This window comes from Oenanthe melanoleuca, chromosome 2 (genome assembly GCF_029582105.1).
Source record: "Oenanthe melanoleuca isolate GR-GAL-2019-014 chromosome 2, OMel1.0, whole genome shotgun sequence".
NCBI classification, from domain to species: domain Eukaryota; kingdom Metazoa; phylum Chordata; class Aves; order Passeriformes; family Muscicapidae; genus Oenanthe; species Oenanthe melanoleuca.
This window is the reverse complement of record NC_079335.1, coordinates 61,056,931-61,080,658: the sequence shown is the minus strand read 5'-3', so window position 1 is coordinate 61,080,658 and position 23,728 is coordinate 61,056,931. Positions and strand designations below refer to the sequence as shown.

Genomic DNA, 23,728 nt, shown 5'->3' with positions numbered 1-23,728 from the left:
TTTTCTGGTTTTTTTGCCTGGGCATCTGCCTCTGGCTGCACTGGATCAGACCTGAGGGACCAGTGTGGGGCACAGGGAACCCCCCACTCATTTGAGTGGCCAACCCCAAAAGACACTGCAAGGGGAAACTGCTCTTGAAGGCTTTTAAAAGATACGATGGAGGATGCTGGAGAAGATGAATTTTGTTAGTTTTCATTTTGTTTGTTTGGGTTAAATTGAGTAATTAGGTTATTATAGTCCACACATTTGTAATAATTGGTTTACTTTAACATCATAAAAGCCATTTAGGTTTTATTATCAGAGTCTGACTTGGGGAGAAATATGGGATTTGCCCACAGGCATCACCAGGCTGATTTCAGTTTGTCATATACAAAAAGAGCAATAAACACTGACAATTTTTCTTGTAAAGTGCTGGGCATCTTATGTCTGTAATGACAGAGCTTTAACTTTAAAGGATGTTTTTGTGTTAGTACTGGAAGTTTCATGTATTGGCTTATTGTAACACAGTGGCTATAAGCTGAAACTCATGCAAGTTATTTTTCCCCATATCAAAGCTACTGCCAATGAACTTTGATTTCCATAATACTCTGTGCACCACTTGTTGCAGCAGTTGAGTTCAGACCTTTTTACTTCATCAAACCCAAATATTCAATTCTGTAGCATAACAGGAAAATGATTGATGCAGTGGCTGCAAAAATTGGTTCCATGAAGTTTCACTTTAAGATTAATGTTCAGACCTCAGAGCTAATATGTCACGCTGTTTGTTTGTTCAAACAGGCATTCTCTGCCTCTGCTTTACATCTGCTTTGTGTTTTCACTGGTATTTCCACAGCTTTGAGGAATGCAAATACATTTGTGGTTTGATGAAAGAGTGCATCAAGTGACCTGTAAAAATCTGGGGGCTGCAAATGCTGTCTCATGCTTAACTATCTGAAGTCCCTAGTCAATATAAAGATAGGTTTTTGAAGACAGACATAAAAAGATGTGAACTCTGCTCCAATCCATAGACAGGGAAAAGTCTGCAATGAAAGCTTTTCTTGGAGGTTTAAGATTTCATAATCCCCACCCCCCAAAATGGTGAAATTCAAAGGATGCATTAGCAGATTTTACAAATTACATCACTTAAGTGTAAAACTATACAGGCAATTTGCAAATGGATAGTGTCATGAGTTAAAATCCTCAAGACTCATTCACTGCTTTGGAAATTTTCAATTATCTATCTAAAGGAAGTTTTATTTTCCAATACGCCTTCTCAGTCTCTGGCAATCTGTATTCAAGGGCTTCCTCACTTGCAGATTCAGGGAGTTTTCACAGACAAACTGTCTTCTAGAATATATTAAAGTTTTACTTGCACAGCTCCAGTTCTTTTTTGTCAACATTTAACAAATGTAAGGATAATGAAATCAAATCCAGCACCCAAACATGGTGATTTTTCCTGGCTAGAAGTCCTACTCATCACTGTAGCATACGGTTCCTAATAATGTATACAGATAATTTAAAAGAGAGCATCTGTTCTAGATTTTTTTTTTCTTCTTTCTTTTCTTCTTCTTTTATTTTTTTTTCCCCAGGAACCATATGGAGATGTGACAGAAAGGAGACTTCTACGAGAGAAGCTGAAATGTAAGGACTTCAAATGGTTTTTGGAGAACGTGTATCCAGAACTTCACGTACCCGAGGACAGACCAGGCTTCTTTGGAATGGTATGTGGCTGCTGAGAAGGGGACCTGCTTGCAGTTCTCTGAGCTCTCCTACTGAGTCAGTCTGAAGGTGTTTTTGTGCCTAAATCAGTTTGGGATTTTGGTAGAATTCAGTTAAAATTGGTAGGCTTTAAAATGTGGTTTCTATCAGAATCTTTCTTTAAGGGAATGCTGTTTATGAAGGAGTTCTGTGACAGTGTAGGAGAACAGGTGATGTTGCCATGAATTCTAAGAGATATCTTGGGACTGTTAAAGGCAGGAAAGAATGAGGTTTTTATCTCTTGAAATGTTGCATAACGAAAAAAGAGAAAAGCAAAATGTTTTTTTCTACTTGTTGAATTGAAATAAAAAGGGTGTGCTTTGAAACATATGTTTGTACCTTTTATCTGATGAAAAATATGATGCTCTGGTGATGGGAAAGAGAACTGGCGCTAAGTGCTTTCAGATCATAGGGGATTCTGTATATTACACCAACATGTTAATTTTTAATCTGGAGGTCACCTTAGACCAGCAAGGGCACAGGCAATGGGTTGAATATCTGAATCCTCTTCTCTTTTAAGAGTTGACAGCTCTTTATGCTTTTTGCAGCTTACAAATAAATATAAACTATATCACATTACAGTAATCTCATCTGGAAGGGATGAAGGCAGAGATGATGCAGCAAATACCTGTTTCCTCTGAAAAATCACCAGATAGCTGCTGGATGTTAGGAAGGCAAAACTGCGCCTTTCCACCAGGCAAAAACGTATCAAATACCTTCCTGAGTACCAAATGCCACATTGACCTAAAAGTTCTTTTGCTGGTAACTCAATCACTCTGCAGATCCAGCTAAGCTGCATTCTCTGACTGCTGCATCACGTCCAGCCCTTGTCTTGCTGACATCTCCCCTTCAGTTACTCAGCCTCTGCTGAATCTCCTTCAGGAAAGGGGAAAAAAATCTGATCTCTGTGGACGTAGGAAACATTCAGGAACCAAGTCTCCCCACAGTCTGCCCTGATAGCTTTGTGACTTGTTGAATGAAAAAGATCCTAATGTGGAAATGCTGTGGTTTCCCCTGGGAGCTGTATTTCCCCTGGGAGCTGTGGGAGTTCCCACAGGGAGGGCAGCAGTTGTCAGAAAAGCCCTTAGGAGCCTCTGGGAGAATTGCCATCCTCCTCCATTTGTCTTGGAGCTTGCAGGAGAGGTGGTATCCCTGTGATCACTGCCTTGAAAGGTATTGCCCACCATTATCCAACACCTTGGGCAAACCCTGGTGCAACACTGGTTCAGTTTTTGCTCTTTGGTGCTGGATTGCTACTGACAAGGTCTGAGACAGTTGAAGCAGTAAGGTTTTATAAGACTTACCTTCCAGGAGCATTTCAGGAATTTTATCCTTCCCCCTGCCTCTATGTTTCTCCCTCCAAAAGAAAGGGTTAGACTGGTGCCAGTGATAGTGCCTCAGCCTCCTGGGGAAGAGAAGGGATTTGTGCAGTTTCTTTTATGATTTAATTGTCATCCTCAGGCAAAAGGTTGACAGTACCTAGAAATAATAACTCTTGTTCAGAGCTGCTTGAGGTATCTAGAGTATAATTTAGGTGTGCTCTATATATTTCTCTAAAAACAATTCATAAATGCTGTCATCTAGTTGTGAGCATAATGAGAATGCACCATTTTTGGGGAGGAGGAAGAATTTAAAATGTGATGGAAATATGGTCGTACTCTGAGCAACTGAGAGTGCAGAAACGACACCTACTGATTCAGCTGATTTGTGGATATTGAGTCCCATCTGCTAGCTTCAATGAATCACTGATGGTGTTCTTCACTCCCGCCTTAGCTGTGTGGTGCTTCTGTGGTTCACAAAAACACTGTATTTAAAAGTGTCAGCTTTGATAACAGCTCAGCTTAGTGTGAGGTTCTTTGATTGTTCGGAGAGAATACAAGGGAATATGAGGGTTTTTTATCTCCCTTAAAAACATTTTTACTTTTGAACTGAAGTTGAAAATATTTCTAAGATTACCCATAAGTCAGCCATGTGTTATTCAAATGGAATAACAAGAATTATTGAGCAGCATTCAGTGCTGTGCACTAACAAGTGGTCTCTTATGCTGCATTTTTTTTCTCGATACATAGATAAAAATATCCATGCTGCACTTGGTTTTCTAAAAAGTTAGCTGCCTAAAACTTTACTTAAACATACTGAATTATGAATCTTTTTGCCTGAGATATGACTGCATTCCTGCAAACTGCCTGAGACCCTTAAAGGAGATTAATATCTTCTTGCTTTTACCTGGGCTTCATGCAGCTTTGGAACTCTATGAGACATGAACTTCTGACTTGAATAATTTCTTTGGTGGGCCAGGAGGAAGCAAAGCTGGTAGGCACTCAGTAGGTTGAAATAATATGTCAACACTTCTGGAAAGGTTGATAATACCTTTTAGGCTCTTGTGTAGCAAGATGTCTCTTTTTCTGGCATAGCATCTGATTTGGCCATCCTTGAGCAGGGCAGAGTACCTATCAGTAAGTAGGTGTGAAATTGTAACCAGACTTGAGCCCCAGCTCTGCACAGATTTCCCACCTAGGCAGCAGAGACTTGGTCAGCTTACAAATCCTGACTGCCCTGGGAAGGGATGGTAGGAGGAGCTTTGAGCTGGTGTGCTCAGTACTAGTGTGGAGACATCACTGCATTGTGAAGATGGATGAAGATGGAGGAGCTGGGCAGCTCTGTGATCTTTTCATGCTATTGGTGACTGTGGAAAGGCACAGCTCCAAAGCAAGGGAATAGTCAGGGCTCTTCTCTCTCCTAAGGTATGTATTAAGTATGGCTGGCATTGAGGTGCATATCTGAGGATAAAGATTATGGTAATTTGACAAATTTGGCTTTAAATTTGGCATCAAGATTGATGCCAAAAAACAGTGGTGACACAAAGATCAGGATTTTACTCTAATTTTCTATAAGTTTGATCACTTGGCAGTGAGACCATACCATGTTCTGACATGGCAAGTTTTTCTCTGTTCTGCTTAGTTTCTAGATGATATTTCTTTCAGCTGAATGTAAAGCAACTAAGCTGATAGATGTCTTGTGTTGTGACTTTCTATCTGGTCTCTCTTTCTGCCTTCTATCTGTAAAGGCATCTGCCACTGGCTGAATCAGTTGGGAAATAAAAAACTTTAACTTTTCTTTTGACAGCTTCCTTCCCCTTTTTCCTCCAAGACAATCTCATCTTCATTTCCAAGTGTTCAGTCATAATTTTATTTTAATTTAAACCAGATATAATCTTAAAAAGTTGGAAGGAAGATTTTAAACTATGCATTTAAAACTATGAAGAATTTTGTTTTTCTGCAACATGAAAGAGACCATTATTTAATTTATCTAAAGAACACATGATATATATGGACAGGCCTGCAGAAGAAGAGAGCTACATGGTTTAAATTATGTAATCAAGGATATTATTTCATGACTGGTGCTCCAAGTTCTCAGAGGTATCAGCGTCCCTTCTCTAATGCATCTCTAATGCATACCTCTAAAACTGCATCATAATCCAATTTGTAGAGCTGCCACTTGAGGTTGAATTGGCAGCCAAGACTGACTAGACCTAGAGAGCTTATGCCCATCACAGGAAGATATGCACCTCTTGGTTGGCTGTACAGCCTCTGAAAGCTAGGGAGAGGCTTTTTCAAAGGAAGTGGAAGAAATTCAAGTGTTTGGTAGTGAGCACACCATTGTTTGAACCACATGCTTATATGTTTGTGAGCTTCCCAGGGAGATCTAGGCTTGCTGGGGTAAGCCAATGAATCCAAGAGCAGTGTGTCACCTTCCTTCAGAGCATTTTAGTCATCAGTGTTGTATGCTCTTTTCATCATTGCCCTTAAGAAGTTACCAAGTGATATGAAAATAGCATTCATAGTAGAATTCAGTAGAATCATTCCCTGTGACTGCTTAGATTACCTTTGAAGTAAAAGCTGATGTATGCTCAGTACTAATGAAGATGTTTGGCTTGCTGCAAATTCATATTTTACTGTGCCCCACAGTATCATCTGTCCAAATCACTAGTAGATCAGCACCACTGCCACTGGCAGAATAAAGATGATTCTGATCTCTTCTGTGGATGCAGAAAAATGTTGGCCGTACTTATCAACAAATAGAATGAAGTTTTAGTGACAAAAATCTGTTGTTGATGGTTTGTTTACAATGGACTTTATCTTAAAAAAAATGCAAGCCCAAACTAAAAATTATTCATAGAATGCCATCTGTATTGTGTATATGCTAGTGTCCAGATATTAGGAAAAAATAGATTTAAATATCTCCTAGCAGTAAGGGAATAAGGTCTGTGGTGAATATCTCAGAATCTGGTGTTTACTACCTATCTCAGCCTCCAAACAGTGGTGACTAAATGGCATGCAGAGTGACACTAGCAATGTGGAGCAAACAGGACACTAGCAATAGGAGGCAAATGCTGTAAAAAACCACAGCCAATAGTCCTGCATGGGTACATTGTTTTAAATCTGAATGGTGTGTTTCAATGGCAAGGTGATCAACATTTTTTCTTGCTTCTGTTTCTCTAATGCAGCATTCTGCAAAAGAACTAAGGTAAGTCACAGAGAAAATTTTGTTCTTATTGCATGAGTTGTTTATGGTGGATGTGGGAATAAACACAGCTTCAGAAATGAGTGGATGATCACTGTTTTGATAGAGCTCTTGCACATAAAAGAAACTTAAACTGTATATTCTCATTTAACAAGAGAAAAATTTCACAAATTCCCTCATACTTCTTTACTGCCTTAGAACAGAGGGCAGGTTTGTGTTTTTTTGTTTGTTTGTTTGTTTGTTTGTTTGTTTTTAATAAATGGTGCTCCAGTCAGATTTTCAAATTTTTCTGTCATTTCAGATCAGATAATTTAAAATCTTAGAATATACTATTCCCACTAATTAGGTCTTGAATACCTGTTGGGTTTCCTGGTGAAGTGTGGGCATGTCTACCAATGTCTGACAAAATAAAATAACCAGGTGAACTATATGGACCCTGTACCTGTAGGAGGATGTCAGCATGTATCAAAAGCATTTATGCATGAAAGAGAAAAGAGAACATCCATGGTAACATCCTGGAGCACAGCCTCATTTTCAAACCATTGAAGCTTAAGTTTAGTAAGCTTTTGCACATCTTTTGTTGTGTGTTTTTGGGCGTTCAGTAGCATGCATTGGAGAGTTACTGTTGTTCTGGTGGTGCAGGGCATTTTTGAACAGATTATTTAAAATTTCCCAAAAGGGAGCTCACACTTGGGCTTGTGCCAGGGGCTGATGGCAAAGAGCACTAGTGAAGTCATTGGGTTGCCTGGAAGGGCACCATGGATAAGGGCTTTGCTGCCCTTGGAGCCAGTGGACAGTCAGGCAGAGTCATATGTTATTAAACACACTAATGGGAGACCTCTGGTCCTGAAGACAGCTGCTGATAACAACAATTGTAGAGATAAAATTACCATTTTAAGTGGTTATGACTTTCAAGTGGATATTTCCTGATGTAGAATGTAGAAACATGAGAAGCTCATTGTTTGTTTTATGTAGTTCCATGGCAGTGTTAAAAATAGTCTGTGTAAGATGCTTCTCTTTCCTGTTTTTCTAAGTGTAATTCTTACTTCCCATTAGAAAGGTAAACAAAATGTGTTCTTTTGACTGTTCAAGGGAGGTTCCAGTGGTGTAATGTGGAAGTGAGCACCAAGAAATGGAAAGAAGATGTTGGGTAGCACTAAAAGTAGAAGTTGACAAAGCAAACATATATAGAACACAAGTATTTAATTTTCCATCTTGTGTGGTTTGCTCTGTGGTGGGTTGAGGCCCTGCAGGATTTGCCTTGTTTGTTTAGTTTTACTGCCTGCAATCCCTATGTGCCTGCTCATTTTCCACATTAAGAACTCGGGATACGATTATCATGACTAGGGAAGAGCAGTGAAATTACACCTTGCTGAACTAACTCTTCTGAGATTTACTCTGCTTATTCTTTTTGTCTGTGATATAATTACACTCAGTAACAGGGGCATTCAACTTCTTGTTTACAGAAGCAAGTGTAATTTCAAATTTTGTTATGTGGCTAATACCAGGAATCAGTGGTTGTTATGTGATTGTTTAGCTTATTGTCAGCTACTTTTGCCTTCTGAATACTTAAACACAAATCCTTGTTAACTAGCCTGTTGTTTTTAAAATTTGCTTACTTAATATTTTAAAATTTAATCTACCTCTTCTCTCAGAGATCAGCAACATGAGTCAAGAGCATTTAATATCACACCTAGTGTCTCTTTCAAAAGATATATTTTGCTCACTTTCAAGATTTCTGATCCTAAAATCTGTCTTCTTGTTCTGCCTCAAGAGGGTACTGGAGTCCTTTCGAGAACAAATCCTCCTAACATTCCCATTTGACAAACTGAGAAAAGTATGTAGTCATCTTTTCATAAGAAAATTGAGCAAGTAGATCCTGGGGGAAAAAGGCATGGCAGATTCTTTTGTTCTGCATGAGTTGCTGGCTTGTTGGGTTTCAGCACAGTTTTTCATAGTTTCTCCTCGCTCCCTTTGCAAATATGTTGGAACACAGTGTCATTCCTAGGGGAAGCCATCATGTCTTGCTGCTTCAGTGCTCAAAGTCAAGATGGTCCAGTTTAATTTCACATAAGTCTGAGAGGTGTTACCATTGCATCCCTTTGATCTATTCCAGTTGATTTGCATCAGCTTTGGGATGGGTTTCAGAGCCCAGCAGGATGGATGTAGAGTGACTACAGATTATCTTCTTTAATTTAGACTAATATTTTAAAATATTCTTTTGTTTTGATTAGCTGAAGAATAGAGGAATGGAAAACTTCTGCTTTGATTATAACCCTGCAAATGAACATCAAGTAACTGGACAGAGGGTGATACTCTACCCATGCCATGGTATGGGACAAAATCAGGTAAGAATAATGTTTTATTTTCATTTTGACTAACACTTATGATTGTAATGTAGGGAAGTATGGTAATGTAATTGCAATAGGGCTGAGAGAATGTGTCACCCACAGTAAGGTGATCTTAGTTCAAGTTTTGATTCTTGCACCAAATGCTTTTTATTTTGATGTATCTTAGGTCATATTTTCTTCCTTCTGAGGATGTGTCCACCCAGCCCAGGGAACTCATGCATACCTTTATCATGTCTTTCCACAGAGCCCATTAGCAGGGGTTCATAGCACATCAGTGCAGCTATAGTGCTCATAGGCCAGTGCTCACCCATCTTCAAAACCCCTCTGATCTTTTGTCTGTCTGTGCCTCTAAAGCCCTTAATAACATTGGAAACCTCACCTAGTTCCACCTGTGTCTGTTCTCATGTTCCTTGCTCATGGTGCCTAACTACCCAAGAGGTTTTGGACCACATCTTCTCCTGTCCTTCTACAGAAATGTCCTCCTGGGCTTGGGCTCCACAGTCCAGGAGAGCAGGGGTTCTTTAACACTTTAATTCTTGCTGTCTTGTTTTTAACTTCTGAAGCTGAAAACGCTGTTTTCTTTCTCTATGTTGACTGAAACTGTGTGCAGCAGTGGTAAGTTTTGATGCCTATAAGCCTCTCTGCATAATGCCATGTAAAAAGTGTTGTGGGGCACTGTGTGCCATGCTAGAATGGCTGTTTTGCATAGTTATGAGTGACCACCTTCCAGAATTGAAGTTTGGTGTTTGATGTGGGGTATGAAATTGCCTGTCTATCTTGATTTTTGGCTTCTAACCCAGAGTAAACACAGTACTTGAGATGTGGTCTCATCAGTGATGAGTACCAAAGGTCTTGTGAGACCTCTTGTACATAACCTTGTGACAGCTTGGGTGGCTTGACTGTTTAGGTCCTTTTTGAATGAAATTAATCCAAACATTTAGCTAGGATTTTTTGGAAAAAGGAAAAGAGGGAAAAATGAATTTTGGAAAGAATCCAGAGATGTGCCAGTTAAGCAGTGTATCTGCTATCATTCTGAACTCTGCTTTAAAAAAAAAGGACATAAAAGCTTGAGGAGTGTAAAACAAGACTGTATTGAGGAGAAAGCTTCTAATATCAACTGCACTTTACAAGGAAAAAGCAACATACCTCAGATCTTAAAAGGAAATTGGTTTGTTGCTGATAGCAAGCTTATTGCTTAAAGTATTATAGCTATTATTTAATATTATTTATTATCTCATGTCTGGTTTATGTCTTAAGTTTCATAATATTTCTGTCCTTAAGGCCAAGATGCAGGGGAAGGCTGGGTGAGAATTTTGTACCACAAAAGCCAAAGGATCTCAATACTGACAGATGTATGCCAATTATCCTATGCCCCCCCTCATTCATTTTACTCCCTCAGTTCAGATTCATGCCCAAGTTAAGTATATTCTGTAGATCTATATAGAAGTTAGTAATCAGGTAACCCAGTCAAGTCACTTTCTTATAATTAACATTGATTGCTTTTGTAAATTAAGAAGCATTTCATATATAGAATTACATGCTAACATGCCAAAGGCATTTATAGATTTACTTTTTGTTGTATTGCAGATTACAGAGAGGAGAGGGGTTGCATTTTGTTGTATTTCTCTGAGCAAAAAGAGTTAGCTTAAATTTTACCCTTTTCCCAAGAAAGAATAAAGATATAGGATAAAAGGTGGAAGAAAAAGAGATGTACAACTGAGAGATGAATCGTCATGAGATGACATTTTTACAGTTATCCTTTGTTTAGCTAGCACTAAGAGAATAACTGAATTTACTGCAAGATATCACATCACTGGGTGTTAATGCTCTTCCATCTCTGTTGATGGTGTGGTGCATCCCTGTGCCTGAGGCTGAAAGCAGCAGCACTCTTGGAACTGCAAACTGCTCCCTCTGCTGGCATCCATGCAGGAGGAGGAAGGAGAAATGGAGAAACTACCTCAATGGAGTTTAAACCAATAAAGGAAAATATGAGATGACTCAAGAGAACTGCAGAGCCTGAGAAGGGAAGGCCAAACATGGGAAATGGGGAAAACAAGATTAGTGAAGTGGGCAAAAGGCATTGGAGGGCTGGCAGGAGCCAGGGAGAAAGGGTCAACGTGACAAAGGGCAGTAATAGTTTGGGACAGAGGTTGAGTAACAGGTGATGAGCAGGGCATGTGTGATAGAGGAAAGAGTAGGAGAGGGAGTGAACCAAGCAGAGTCATTGGAAAATATTTTATTTGAAAGGGGCAGGGAGCCCACATTATTGAATATGGGAGCCGAGATACCAGTTGGCAAAGGGGGGTGTGAATAGGGGTGATAGGTAGTCACAAGAGAATAAGTGGATGGCAGGAAGAGTTGGGGGTGGGGGAAGAGAGGAAGGCTAAAAAAGACAAGAAGTAGAAACACAAGTGAGATGGGAAATGAAGTTGGGTTTGCTGGACTTGCAGCTCCCTTTTCTGGCTCACAAATAGCTGTGAAACCTACCAGCAGGACATTTCTCTCTGTTTCTTTCCCATCCCACCACCTTCTCCACAGTCATTCTGAAAAGGTAACAGGCTGTTCCTTGTTGTGTGAATTCCTTGGTCAGTGACACTTTCAGGATCAAAACAGTCAAAATCCTCCATGTTTACATCTATTGCTCTGGTGTTGAAATTGTCTGCTGTTGAAATGATCGTGGCAAGGTTTGGTCATTCTCTAGTGTCAGCAACCACAGAGTTTCAGAGATGTTTACTGACAACAAGCAGCCCTTAACTTCTCTTTGGCCCCTTGGAAGGGAATCTGCCATGCTAATTCCAAATTCTGCCTTTTCTCCTCGAGTTTGTTTTCATCACTCCACTCATTACCTATCTAGAGCTTTAGCAACAACCCTCATTCCAAGCTTTGCTCTAGTTCCCTGTCCTCACACAGGCAGGTGGCTTTTTATGTAGGGACAACTGCAAAATTCTTCACTGGAAACAAATCTCCACTTAGTGACCTCTGAATATCTGTGTTCACTGTGCTGAGAGGAGGGAGCTATAAGTCCAGCACCTGCTCCTGTTTTACATCTCAGTGAATAAAACCACTCTCAGAAAACTAAAGTTGCTGGTAATTTGTTGCTGTTCTTCCTTGAGTCCATGGTCTAATTGAGAGGGTTTCCTTTATTCCTTTTGTGTAAGCATAAGAAAACTAACTGGAAATTTTTTAAAATTAGTATATTCACTATCACAAGAAGGTGAGGATAACACTGCAGTGTTTAGAGCTGAGTGTATATGGAAGAGAGGCAGAAAATACACAAAACATGGGCTACTGATTGCTTGCACTTCAGGCTTCTTATGTTTATAGGAGTGTCTGCCCCAGAGATGAGAATGAAAGGCTTTGATATTAAACACCAGCAAAACCCTTTGCCCTTCTGGTTATGACTGGGAAGCAGTACAGAGGGCACCAATATGTGATGGCAAGAAATGAACCTGATGTGATAAGAGGATGGGAAGACATTGACTGACAGTGTTCTTTCCAGAATCCTCATTTGCAGCTGATAACATTTGACATAAATAGAGACAGGGAAACAAATTAGCAAAAGTCCTTGGGTTTTCAGCAAAAAAGAGTATCAGACCTGATAACCTCTCTGCTGGTTCTACCCATCAAGTGCAAACTTCTTCCTGTATTCAAAACAATAGTAGCAAGGCATAGAGAAAGATGAGTGTATTTCAGGGTCCAGTGAGGTAGCCAAAATCTGCTGCTGGCCCCAGTACCAGAGAGACACTGATGCAGCTGAGGCATATCCTGTAGTTTGTCCAGCAGCCAAAGACATGGAAAAAGGCTTCATCGAGTTTCCCAACAGCACTTAAGGGAATCTACTGATTCTCAGAAGGAAAGAAATGCAGTCAGGCTACTAGTTATTGGGCCATGGATTAGTTTGAAAATGCTTCCTTTCTGCTGACAGAATGCAAGAAAAGAGAACCAAAAAACATTGTACCTTTTGAGGAAGAAGATATTTATTTCCTGTATTACCAGAGCTTGGAAAAGCCCAAAGCCTTAAGTAGTCATTCATTTTGAAGCAAGAGTGGGGTAATGAACTGTATTATGTTCATTGGGCAACAAGGCAGAAGTGCTTGGTTGCTGGTACTATAACCCCATTCCTTAAAATTATCCAGAAATTAACCATTTTACTTGCTCTCCTTCAGAATCTGGTGCAAGTCCTTGAGAGACCATGCAGGAAAGATATCAGTAGTAAGAAGTGCTCTGATCTAGTAGCTGCTCCATTTACCATGCATCTGGTACAGTCAGCAGCTTGCAGGCTTTCACTTATAATACAAATTGCTAAAGAGTTATTATATCTAATAAGTCCCCTAATGAGCAAGGCTCTAAATATGGCTTTGTGAAAGTGGCAGCTGTGAAAAGTGTCCATCCACACACAACTGAGCAGAACTGAGGCTTTTCTTTATTCACAAGCCATAGGATTAAAATGCACGTCCCTGTATCTCACTGTGGTGCCCAAAGTGGTGTATTTTCCATGTGTCAGTCAGATACTGAACCTGGGGATAAAGCCTAAAGGCCAGGGAATAGCTGCTGCCTATTAGGATAAATAATAATAAAAATAATAATAATAGGACCAATATTCACACAATTTACTTTTGTTGTTGGTGGCATTTTTTTTCATAAGGCAATTATAAAGGTAGTGCAACCTACATTGTAGGAACAGATCTTAGTAATAGGTTCAAGGGAAAATCCTGGTCTCTGGGGTCTTATGTCTGCAGGGAGACTTCAAACTTGATCTTGCTTTCTCAAAATATTCATTTTCCTTTGTGGCTTGCCACACATGAATGGTGGCAAACAGGTGAATTCTGATGGGGGGGGGTGGGTTGCATCATTGATGGAGAAGAAATCCATGAGGATCCACAGGGTGATGCATTGGTCAGTATGTGGCTGTGATGGCCACCTTGACAGAGAAATTCCTGATTGTGGTAATAGGAGGGGCAGATTTCATGAAACAACTATTATCAGTGTGGTCTGGATCACAGCTCTTACACTTGGGAATGGATGGCTGCAGATTTTGTAATCGCACAGTCTTGTTATACTGAAACTCCATTTCCAACTCCTCATTCAAGGTTATTAGCCTGGCTGGTTAAGGATGTTTTTGTGGTAAGTTCAAGTATGTACATTTCTGATGTATGTACAGCCCCCTTCACAAAGCCTTACAGTCTCCAGGGGGAAAACTAAGGAAAAGGGGATTCCTTCTCTCCCTTATCCTTTTACTGGTCTCTGCTAATGCAGCTGTACTATGGGTAATAAGCAATTTTCTGATGTTTATAAAACTCTCCTCTACTTTATTGACTATAATCTAAATCAGATCTAAACACACATTCGTGCACTATAGTCATCTAAATTATTTATAAAGCTTGCTAGATACAAACAGCTCTCAAACTCTGCCACTCTTTAATGAAGTCCAAAAGTTGGCAAATGTCCATGATAAGTATAAAATTTTAAGGAAGTCTTCAATCATAACTGCCTCAGAAGCCAGGAGTTTGAGAGCATGTTCATAACATTTCTGTAGAATATCACACAACAAGCAAAGATAGTAAATTGTCTTTAAGGAAGTTTTTTTTATGTTCAAAAGCAGCTGTATCTGCTTCAAATTTCTTCAAATAATATCTTCAAACTTGATAGAACAAAATGCTCATCACCATGCATCCTTAGTACTGGAAATGACCATTATAACTGGAAATGAACCTAGATCAAACTACATTTCAACTGTGCAATGAGCAACTCCTTAGTTAAAAGTAATATTACTTTGTGATGACTGAATTAAGAAGGCATAATGTCAGGCCAGAAACTGTTTTCCATGCTATTTTTTAAGGGGGCCTTCAATGTGGAAGTCAAATATTACAGTTGAATTTAGTAAATTCTTTAATGCTGAAAAGCCAGGACATTTATTCAGTATTTCCTGCAATTTTAGTGCTACCAGTCCTGTGATGTGATTGATTTTCTGTAAAATAGTAAGCAGTAGAAGTTAAGGACCCTTGAATATTTCTGGCAGAATTTCTCTTCACAGCAGCAACTTTTATTCATGAGCCTAATTATAGTCTCTTAGTATATGCTTCTTTTTAAATACTCTCTGTGTACATATGAAATGACTGCTGTCCTTTGTTTCTTCTCCTGGGTTTGTAGTTTTTCGAGTACACGTCCCATAATGAAATACGTTACAACACACGGCAGCCCGAAGTCTGCGCAGCAGTCGACTCAGGAACTGACTACTTGACAATGTACTTGTGTCAAGAAAATGCCCACAGTGTTCCTGAAAACCAGAAGTTTATTTTCAGAGAGGTAGGTGTCCCTGCTTGGGTTTGTTTTTTTGGGGTTTTTTTTTTTTTTTTTTAAAGTTTTTTATCTTACTTGTGCCACAACACTGGCACAGGTCTCTGGGAGAAATTGACTGCCTTGGGTTTTAATATCTGAACACAGAAACAGGGTAGCAGGCAAAGAGTATTCCAGCCATAAAGAACAGGAAGATGAGAGGAAGGAAAACACCCTTGTTAACATCAAGGAGGTTGGGAACATTCTCTCTTGCATGTCACCCCTACTGTCTTCTCCTGAGACTGAGGTGCTTCGATAGAACCCTTCCCCTGCCAGTCATATGGCTGGCTTACTTCTGCTCTCCTTTCATTGACTTATTTCCCTGTATTTATATTACCATACATCCCCAATACTTCACACACCACCATTACTTTGTGCTCTTTCCTGCTTTTAAGCAGCTGCCGCTGCATGATATTAGAAAACTTGTGTTTAGTAGTTTTAAATCTGAATAGAAGCTCCTGGATGCCTGAGAGAAAATAAGCTGGATGAAAAATTATGGCCTTGGTCAAGTTCTGGAGTGTTGTTATTTGGCTAAGGGAAAAGGTCACATAATATATCAAAATGGTATATTTACATAATGTGTCTGCATAATGCATCTAATCTCTACAGGCTCCATGGCTGACAAATGTCACACTGATGTTACACCAGTGACAGGTAGCAGGGTAAACTCTCAAAAAATGAGAGGAAAATTGCTGTCCATTCCCTAAATCTAGTCCAGACTGAAGCTCACAGTGATATTACTAAATAAAAATGTTTAAAAGGTTGACTTTATAAATGATATTTCATTTTTAATGTTGACTTTTAACACAATTGCTCAAGGTCATATGCATTAATCCCTAAAATGACATATATTCAAGAATCTTCAGTCACTTCAAGAAATAATCAAGAAAATTGAAATTTTCAAATTGAGAAAATGAAAAAATTGAAAAATGTTATGGAATGCATCAGTTTTCACTGTATTCCTAACCATTAATTTTATCATCTGAGACTTTAGGAATTACTTTAAATGTTTTTTCTCATGATCACTTTGTGCCTGTGTGATTTGAATGTGCTGCTCTGCTCTAGTTCCTTTCCTGCTGCTGCACTAAATCAAAACCACCAGTCTCCACCTTTGAAGGGGAGTGATGGGTGAGGTGTCAGCACCACATTTCTTTTGCTTTCTGCATAGTAGTGTCAGACATCTGTCCTTATGGATGGAGCATAATCAAAGATTTGAACAGCCTTCCCAGCAGCTTGGCAAGAATTGAGTTCTTGTGGACACTGAGTCAAAAAGGAGTGAGATGGATGCTGATTAATCCACTCTACAATTTGAATTATCATGATGGAAGCAGGAAAGTAATTCAGCAGCTGAGTCTGTCAGCAAGTCTGTGAGCAAGCACAGGCTGCTGGGCATCAGGAGCTGTGCCTCAGGATGCAGTTCAGTGCAACATTCCTGATGAAGGAAGGAGCAACTTCCCCAGGAGGCAGGGCTGTGCTCAGGAACAAGGTGCTGGTGTTTTGTTCTAAAAGCTGCCAGAGCCTTGGGAATGCTTGCACGTGGGGGTGTCACCCAGGCCAAGGGTAGCCTCAGAGCAGGGCAGCCCTCCATGGCTGGCTATGCTGCCCTTTAGCAGCTCACTGTCCTAGCTGACAGTGCTCCTGGACTGGAACTAGAGACTGGAGATTACCATAAAAAAAGAGCCTGAGGTCTCAAAGTGTGTTCTTTGGGGAATCTGATTGTGGAGACCTGTCAGCTGTGCTGCCCTCCAGCAAAGCAAGTGAACTCCACAGACATCTTGCAGGCAAGGGGCACACTTAGATATTTTTACTTTTTTCACCAAAAATATACTCTTTATGAAGAGACAGGAAAATTTCTTGCTAAAAATATGTCCAACATTTGCCTTGAACAATATTTGCCTTTTACTTACAAGACGTGCAATAAATTGGTAAATTTGGGTAATGCTTGTACTTGGCTTAGTTATTTTCTGTCATATTCTGGTCCAGTAACAAAAGGCAATGAAAGCAAATGTTAGCACATCCTTTACAGGCTGAGAAAGCAATGTTAATGTCAGTTTAAAATCAGGATCTTTTGGTAAAGTTTCAGACATCCTCAAGGATTGAGGCTTTACCACACAACCCCATTGGAAGGGTATATGGGATATTTATTTGTTGCAAATGTTTTTTAAAGCTATTACTTTAAAACACAGTGATATGTCTGCAATTTTTGAGACCTGAAGAGCACACTTTACTTCTGTCTTTTGTAGGATGGGACCTTGTTTCACCCACAAACCCAGAAGTGCTTACAAGCCGAGGCCAACGCTTACAACGGGAACCCAGCGCCGTTGTTACGACCCTGCACCAACTCAGACTACCAAAAATGGTTCTTCAAAGAAAGAAGTTGATCCAGATGTTGTCTGGGACATAGCTGAATACAAAAAAATGTGCTCTTCCTAGTCAGCAGTTAGTCAGCCTTTTGAAAATCTCATAAGTGATATATTTTTGTATGGAAAGAACTGTAATTAGTTGACAAACCGTGGATGTCGTTTCCTGGAGCTTTAGAAGGCACTGAGTATGGAGAGCTTTATAAAGTGCCACAGAATCTGCTCCTTTTCTCTTTACTTGGCAGCTACATAACTGCTTCTGAAGTGTCTTAGGTTCTTTTCACAAGTGACAATTTACTTTTTAAATCTACTGTGTGGAAGTAAGGCAGTCAAAATAATTGCACTAATGTTAATCTGCCAATAACTTAAAATGTTTATTTTTTTACTAAAACATTCTGCAGTTGGATCTTTTAGCAGATAGTTGTTAATAATTATTCTTGTCTTTTAAATACCAAGAAGGTAAATGTAGGCCATATTCTGCCCTAAGTGACTACCCCAAAGCCCTCACTGAAGATAGTGTGGATTTATTTACACATAAAGGCAGAGTATATCTGCATGTTTTTGCACAAATAACAATCTAGATGCATACAAATTGCACATGCTTGACAATACTATACCTTAAATGTTCTGGCAGTTTTAGATGTTCATGGCCCTTGACAAGTTTCTAATCATGCTTAAGGTTTGGGAGTAAAATGGGGATTTTCTCATCTTTCTCAAAGGCAGAAGGCAACAATATTTAAAGGTGATGCTTTGGGAAAAGCTATTTGGATTCATATGGGCCCAGCTGTGTGGCTCTGTCCTAGAATGCACAACCAACTTAAACATTATGTGGATTTTCAATGTGCATAAAACTTTCAAGATAAGACCTACCAATAATTCTTTTGTAAAAATTTTAAAATTGCAGTTAGGGAAAATGAATTTTAAAATTTAAGTGTTTAAATGATACATGTAAAAACGATTATATTTTAAGAATGGTTTTGTGACTGATTTCTGTGAAATGCAGCTAAGATTAGTACAAAAAAGGTTATCTTTGGGGTATCACTTGTATAGCAGTGTACCTGACCATTGACATCAGCATTACCATGCTGATTAGAAGGGTTTCAGCTCATAAGAAGAGTTTCTTTCTCTGTCAGATGAAGGAATGCTTATGTGTAGAAGGATGAAAAATTCAACCTTTTTCCCCTCAGAAGTCTTGCTATCTGTTTTGATTAGTTTGGTATGTGTTTTGTTGTTTGCTTTTGTTCATGTTTTCTATAAAAATGTACAGCCTTTTCTTTGAATCCCCATAAGCTCATGCCATTTTGGCATACCTATTTATATGATTGGGGTGTGGGGGGAGGGTTTCTGCCTGTAGGAGATACATGTCTTGGTTCTTCCAAGGACTTTCTTACCCGTGTGGGTAGAATGTTTTTGTGAGCACCTTTGAAGTTTTGTCTCTGTGGGCTGGACTGGTGAAACTGATGTTAGAATTAATAAAATATTTTGTGAATCAGTAGAGTGGGAAATGTCTTATCAACTATTCTTTTTTCTTGTGGTCAGTGGTTTTCATTTAATAATTTTGCTCTTTGGCCTAGATCCCTACAGCACTTGGGAGAAGACAGCTTTATTTTATTGTATCTCAAGTGTCTCAAGTTCTGTTTCCTCAACTCAGTAATGCTTCTGTTCACCTTGTAACAGCAGTGGTTTACACTTTGTGGAGCCACAAGTCAGAAGTGGGTGGCTGCATGAGTGAACAGCAAGAATTTTATATTAATTTCTGCTTTGCCTTCTTGACTGCTGATTGAACAATGTTAGTAGCTGATAAAAGCCCAGCTATTAGAATTACAACCAGAGCTCTCACTCACCTCCATTCTCAGTGAGGTTTTCTTAGTCTTGGGATTTCAAGATTTCATCATCAGGTGGTGGTAACTTAAACTTAGTATCGGGAAATTATTTTCTATAAGTCTTTTCACTTTGCCCTTGTTCAGAGGGAAGTATTGATGGTTTTGGCTTCCTGCAGCTAAGATGTTTTCACATATGCCAGCAAACCTGCTAGCCTGGGATGCATATTTGCTTGACAAACGCACTTGAGTTCAAAAGCAAACACTGAACATTAGCAATGCCACCGGCTTGCTCCCCCTGTGCTGGCCTTTTAGTCCCTCTGCTCACCAATTTTTATTCCTTGATAGCCTTTTCTTCTTCTCAATGCACTGGAGTTGTATTAATGTCTGGCTTCATGCTTGGAGGGTGAAGGACTCTATCAGGCATCTGAGTCATGAAGCACATCTTCTGACTTCCTTTAACATCTCCAGACTTCCTTTAACATCTCCAGACTTCCTTCTGCAGGAGGTCAGGGCTACCTGCTGAGGAATGGACTGTGGGCTTTGGACTTCTGAGCAGAGATGGGGCTGGATATCTCATAGAAATGGAAAACTTGGAGGACTTTAGCCAAATCAATGCTTAATTCTTAGTCTTTCTATCCATGTATTTTTTTTTAAGAAAGTCATCCAGACTACGCTCAGGTGCCTAATTATCATATTTATTTGAAATTATCGGGTAATGATTTTGATTTTTTTTTTTTTCATTTGTTCATTCATTCATCAATTTCCTTTCATTGAAAAATTGTGAGTCTTCAACATGGGCTGAAATTTACTGGATTTTCACTTCAACAGAAGACATGTGAAGGTCACAATACATGAACTTTCCTTCTAAGAAATAAACCACTAAAACCTCTGTATATGTGGCCTTGACTGAACCATTGTGTTGGGGGATTGTTAGAGCTTGCACAAACACCTGGGAACAGCAGTCATCATTGTACATGCATCACTCAACATGAATTGGAAACAGTACTTCTTGCTGGCTCTGCTGAAAACAGAGACTCAAAACTGTGTTCAATTTCTGTTATATTTATAGGAACTGGTGAGATGCACTGCAAGGGAAATTCATATTGGTTGATAACACCAGGACTGATGAGATTGTGCTCCTGTTTCCTATTTATGAAAACATGGGCACTTACACAGTGACAGTATTTGATTGGTAATTTAAAATCTGATGCTCTTTTAACTTCATTTGCCTCTCTTAAGGCCTTTAGATTTGGATATTAACTTGAAATTAGTTGAGCTTTGTCCTGATACCCTGATATAAAGACATAGCAATGAGGTGTCTGGAGAGACTGTAGGGTTAGGATATTGTATATTGCAACTGTGCAGGTTTTTTGGCAGTGTTTGAGAATGCTGTATACTCTTTTAACAAATATGGAGCTATGTGCTAGGAAGTTAGCTGAGGTAGGTGGGAAAGCCCTTGGAAGGGGGGGAAAGATGGATAGGAGAGCTCTCCCCTGTTCTGTTGAGGTGCAACAGCAATAGCTGAGTTTGAATTACAGCACTGCAGTATTCTGACATTTCTCATTTACAGAGGAAAAACATGCACATACATGCAGTACTAAAATTACTATGTTTAGATTAACAACTTTCAAACTTTTTTAATCCACTATTCTCTGAATAGACAAAGCCTAATAAGGCCAATCCCAGTCAGGACTGAAAGGAATTGCAAGGCTCCAGGATTTGCAAAGGTGGCTGGAGAAAATAACAGGGCAGAACCTTCTCAGTGACCTCTCTAAAAGTAGTAAGAGGATGAATATACATACAAGTAAGAGGAAAATACATACAAGAAGTGAGGCTTAAGGGGCTGCATGACATATTTTGTGTAGCATCAAACCATCTCCCAGAGTGGGACAAAACTTGCAGCAGATGCAATTTATTTGTTGGTGTTAAGGGAAAAATCAGTTTTCTGAGTTTCTTGACTTTTTCCATGGACTGAGGATACTTAACTTGCAACTGAAGAAAAAGTGGTCAAGGGAGTCATACCAGTACAGATGCTTAAATGTGAAATTAATTAATTAGGTACTCTGTGATGAGCAAATATAAATATATAAAGAACAGAATTGTTAATTGTGCATACACTGTGAGAAGACTTAGTAATAACTGAGAAATTGGAAGCGATCATTAGCAGAGAGATACTTGACAGTGTTTTTACAGAAATATGGTTGAAGAATCCACATGATTGAAGTGCTGAAATGACTGGGTAACATGCCAGGAAAAAAGTGACATTTGATATTCGAGTTAAGAGAACAGGTTTTACAATTCTCATGAACTGATTTAGCCAACAAGGAATAAACAGAGGGTGTCTCATGTGGACCACCAAATGAGAATGTAAAGCCTTTTTGCCTAACAGAAAAAGGATGTGTGCAGCTTCAGAGGATTCCATCCTAGGGAATGCACTTTACCAATCTGACAGTAGCAGAACATTCTGGGGATTTCTAAAGGGAAAAAAAGGCAGCTGGGGCCAGTGGCTGTGTCTGACACAATCTTTAATAAGCAGTTTGGTGCAATTCCACTTTAGGCCACCTCCTATTTAAAATGAGCTGTTACCTGGGCATCTGATGCCTAAACACAGCATAGTACCTAAAAAAGAAGAAATTTCTCAGTGTTGAGAACTGGAAGGAAGCAGGCTTTTCAGAACATAACTATAGCATATAATCATGTTGAAAACATATGTAGACAATGTGAAGCTTTCAGATTGCAAATTAAATACTTAAGTGCCAGAAATAAAGGTTTTTGTGAAATCAGAAGCTGGCCTTAGTGTGGCTATTACACTACATGATTTTCTTGCAATACATTCCCTGTTTTGGGGGGTGGGGGGGTGCTAGGGTGTTTTTTGTTTGTTTTTATTGGGGACTTTTTTCTTGTTATTTTACAAAAGGTGGAAAAACTGTCATTTTCATGCCTCACTGATACACAGGAAAAATTTTGAGAGGCTTACTTTAACTAATCCTCATTGTTCAATATATGGCCTTATTTGCATCTGCATAACAAATCACTAGCCTGAAAAATAAGTTATTTTCTTAATGTGAGTTGTTTGTTTCCCTTTTTTATTTTGTGGTTTTGTTTTTTTTTTTTGGGGGGGGGGATTTGTTGTTTTTTGTTTGTTGGTTGGTTGTTTTTATAGAACTTGAATGTTACAGTTTGTTAGTGTTTCCCAAATGCTTATTAATCTGTCTTCACAGTATTACCATGAAGGAAGAGCTCCCTGTTTTACTGACAGGGAATGCAGCAACAAACAGATTAAGGTCAGAAGAACCACATTGTTAAATGCTGTAATTTGAGCCACAGCTTTGCTTGCTTTAAATGATATCCAGCCATACTGCAGACCTCTGCAGCTCCTGGATGCATTCCTTTGCCCTGGCTCTCCAGCACAGCCTTCCCTGAGCACTGCAGGGACACCAGTGTCAGCTGGTCTCTGCCTCCCACATGAGGGCAAGCCTTGAACTTCACACTGAGTGCAACTGTCCAGCAGCTCTTTCCATCCTGTGCTGGGAAAGGCAAGGAGATGCATTTCAGTCTTCAGCTAACAAAGGGATGTGTGCTGCTACAGCAGTAGTAAAGAAGGATGGCAAGCAATCACTAATAACGTCCAAGATACTAATTCTGTTGTAGCACACAACCTGGCCTCAAGCTTTATTTCAGAAAGACTGAGTTCTCAAAAACCCAAAAAAACCCAAGTCTTGGAAAGATGATGACGGCCAAGAGACAATGTGAGTGTGTGTGTTAATAAACTGCCAATATTATAAAAAGATCACCAAATTGTCCAAGTAGGTGTAGTTCTGGTAGCCAAGTACAGGTGAAAATCACAGAATGATACAGTATGCAAGCAGTGAAGAAAGATTTTCTGTGAAACAAATTTTGACAGACAGACTTGCATATCAAGTTGAGAATAGCAAAACATCATTTAGCATATGATATACTGGTTATAAATAGCATTACACAAAATCAATATGGCACCTATTCCTGTTGGCATCCTAGGAATGTTCTTGGTGTTATGATAATCAATTTTCTGGAAGAAAATGAGTTGCTGGAAAGTTTGCAGGTGATAAACTACTGGACAAGTCACTTGTACAAATAAAGCTCATGGTTTGATTTATTCTAGTGCAAGACCAAGTGCACAGGAGTAAGGAGGTAGGCAATGGTTTTAGGCAGTATGAATTCAAAACATGGTGTAGATGATTTGATAAAAAGACATCCCCACAAGGACAACACACTGCCTGGTCTGCCTGTAGAGATTAGGTTTCCCAACCTGCCCAGCCTATGGAACTGGCTGGTACTGAGGGAGGTGCTGAGGCTGCAGTTTATGGCCAAGTGCAGGCAGGTCACAGGGTCAGATGGGCCAGTACAACATCATTTGGAAAAAGGAGAAGTGTGTTGAAGTGCCTTCAGGAATGACTCTTGAGGTGAGGGAAAGTTTGCCTTATTATTTTACAAAAGCAAAATGTGATTAATCTTAGCCCCTGTGTGTGGTAGAAGATCACTGATACTATGTCCCCTTAAACTAATAAAGGTATGATGAGAACTACTGGGTGGAAGTTGGAATAAGATAAATTGATAC

The 23,728-nt window shown here is 39.4% G+C and overlaps 1 protein-coding gene across 1 annotated transcript in view; it reads left to right on the top strand.

Moving 5' to 3' along the window:
- The window catches only part of GALNT12 (polypeptide N-acetylgalactosaminyltransferase 12), a 46,376-nt gene extending 27,573 nt beyond the window's left edge, over positions 1 to 18,803 (top strand). Inside the window, exons 7-10 of the mRNA XM_056485112.1 lie at positions 1,569 to 1,700; positions 8,496 to 8,609; positions 14,763 to 14,918; positions 17,192 to 18,803. Of these exons, the coding sequence (XP_056341087.1) occupies positions 1,569 to 1,700; positions 8,496 to 8,609; positions 14,763 to 14,918; positions 17,192 to 17,329 (540 nt within the window). The 3' untranslated portion in view covers positions 17,330 to 18,803. The remainder of the gene's footprint in view (positions 1 to 1,568; positions 1,701 to 8,495; positions 8,610 to 14,762; positions 14,919 to 17,191) is intronic.
- The last annotated feature ends 4,925 nt before the right edge of the window (positions 18,804 to 23,728 follow it).